The 1,153-nt window shown below is 62.1% G+C and overlaps 1 protein-coding gene across 1 annotated transcript in view; it reads left to right on the top strand.

The window, feature by feature from the left end:
* The window catches only part of NUDCD3 (NudC domain containing 3), a 29,706-nt gene extending 28,617 nt beyond the window's left edge, over positions 1-1,089 (top strand). The window contains exons 5-6 of the mRNA XM_009704051.1: positions 148-345; positions 979-1,089. Coding sequence (XP_009702353.1) covers positions 148-345; positions 979-1,089 — 309 coding nt within the window. The remainder of the gene's footprint in view (positions 1-147; positions 346-978) is intronic.
* Positions 1,090-1,153: the final 64 nt, after the last annotated feature.

Here is a 1,153-nt window from a genome sequence, read left to right as displayed (position 1 = left end):
CAGCCACGCTGGGGAGCGACACACGGGCACGGCCGAGCGCACAGCATCGCTGTCACGGAGGTGTGGGGCGGGCGGGGGGTAACACATCCCAGGGGCAGGACGGGGGTTCCTCTCGCCGCTCTCCTCTGACCCACACCTCATCCCCAGATCAGCCTGAACAAGGGGGACGAGTACTGGTGGAATGCCATCCTGGAGGGTGAGGAGCAGATCGACATCGACAAGATCAACAAGGAGCGCTCCATGGCCACGGTGGACGAGGAGGAGCATGCCGTGCTGGACCGCCTCACCTTTGACTACCACCAGAAGCTGCAGGGCAAGCCCCAGACCCAAGAGCTGGGAGGTTTTGCCAGCGCAGCCCTGCCCTGCCACGTGCTCTCTGGGTCCCATCTTCGGTAAAAGGGTGCGGCGTGGGGCAGCTCCATGGCTCTGCTCCATCTCGGAGCTCTTCCTCACACAGCGTCCACGTGCATCTCCATTTTGGGGATGTGAGGTTCTGCTAGTCCCTGTCTTTTGCCCGCGCGCTCCCATCTTCCCCTTCCTGGCACCTTGGCAAATGCCTGTGAGCCCAGATGCCCTTGCGCTGGTGATGGGCCCCATATGCGTGCGCCTCTCTCCAGAGCCAGCGCTTCCCTCTCCCCTCTGCCTCTGGGATGAGCCCACGCAGATCTGGGTTTGGCCCAACCAAGGTGCCGCCTTTTGCTGCCCATCGCTCCGTCCCAGCCCCGTGCGTCATCTACCCTTTCCTGAGCAGATGAGAGTGGGTGAAGCACAGAGATGGTTGTGTGCCCTTGGAAATCGATGCTGCCATCATCCAGGGCAGAGGGGTGCTGTTGCTGAGCCCCACAACCCCCTTCGATGCGTCGGGTGGCCTTGCAGCCCTGACGTCTGCAGGATGAGCACGTACCCTCAGCTTTTTTTTTCACGGGCAAAGGTGTGGGGCCAGCCCCAGCCTGACGGGAGCCTGTGGCCTCTTTGCAGAAGGTGCATGAGATGCTGAAGAAGGGCTGGGACACCGAGGGCTCCCCTTTCCGCGGCCAGAAGTTCGACCCCTCCATGTTCAACATCTCCCCTGGGGCTGTGCAGTTTTGACAGCGGTGAAAAACAGCTGAGAAACAAAGCAGGGAGAGGAGAAACCCACCCGGACGCCCACCCG

Source organism: Cariama cristata, unplaced genomic scaffold, assembly GCF_000690535.1.
Source record: "Cariama cristata isolate BGI_N322 unplaced genomic scaffold, ASM69053v1 scaffold25137, whole genome shotgun sequence".
Lineage (NCBI taxonomy): Eukaryota > Metazoa > Chordata > Aves > Cariamiformes > Cariamidae > Cariama > Cariama cristata.
This window is presented reverse-complemented; position numbering and strand designations above follow the sequence as displayed.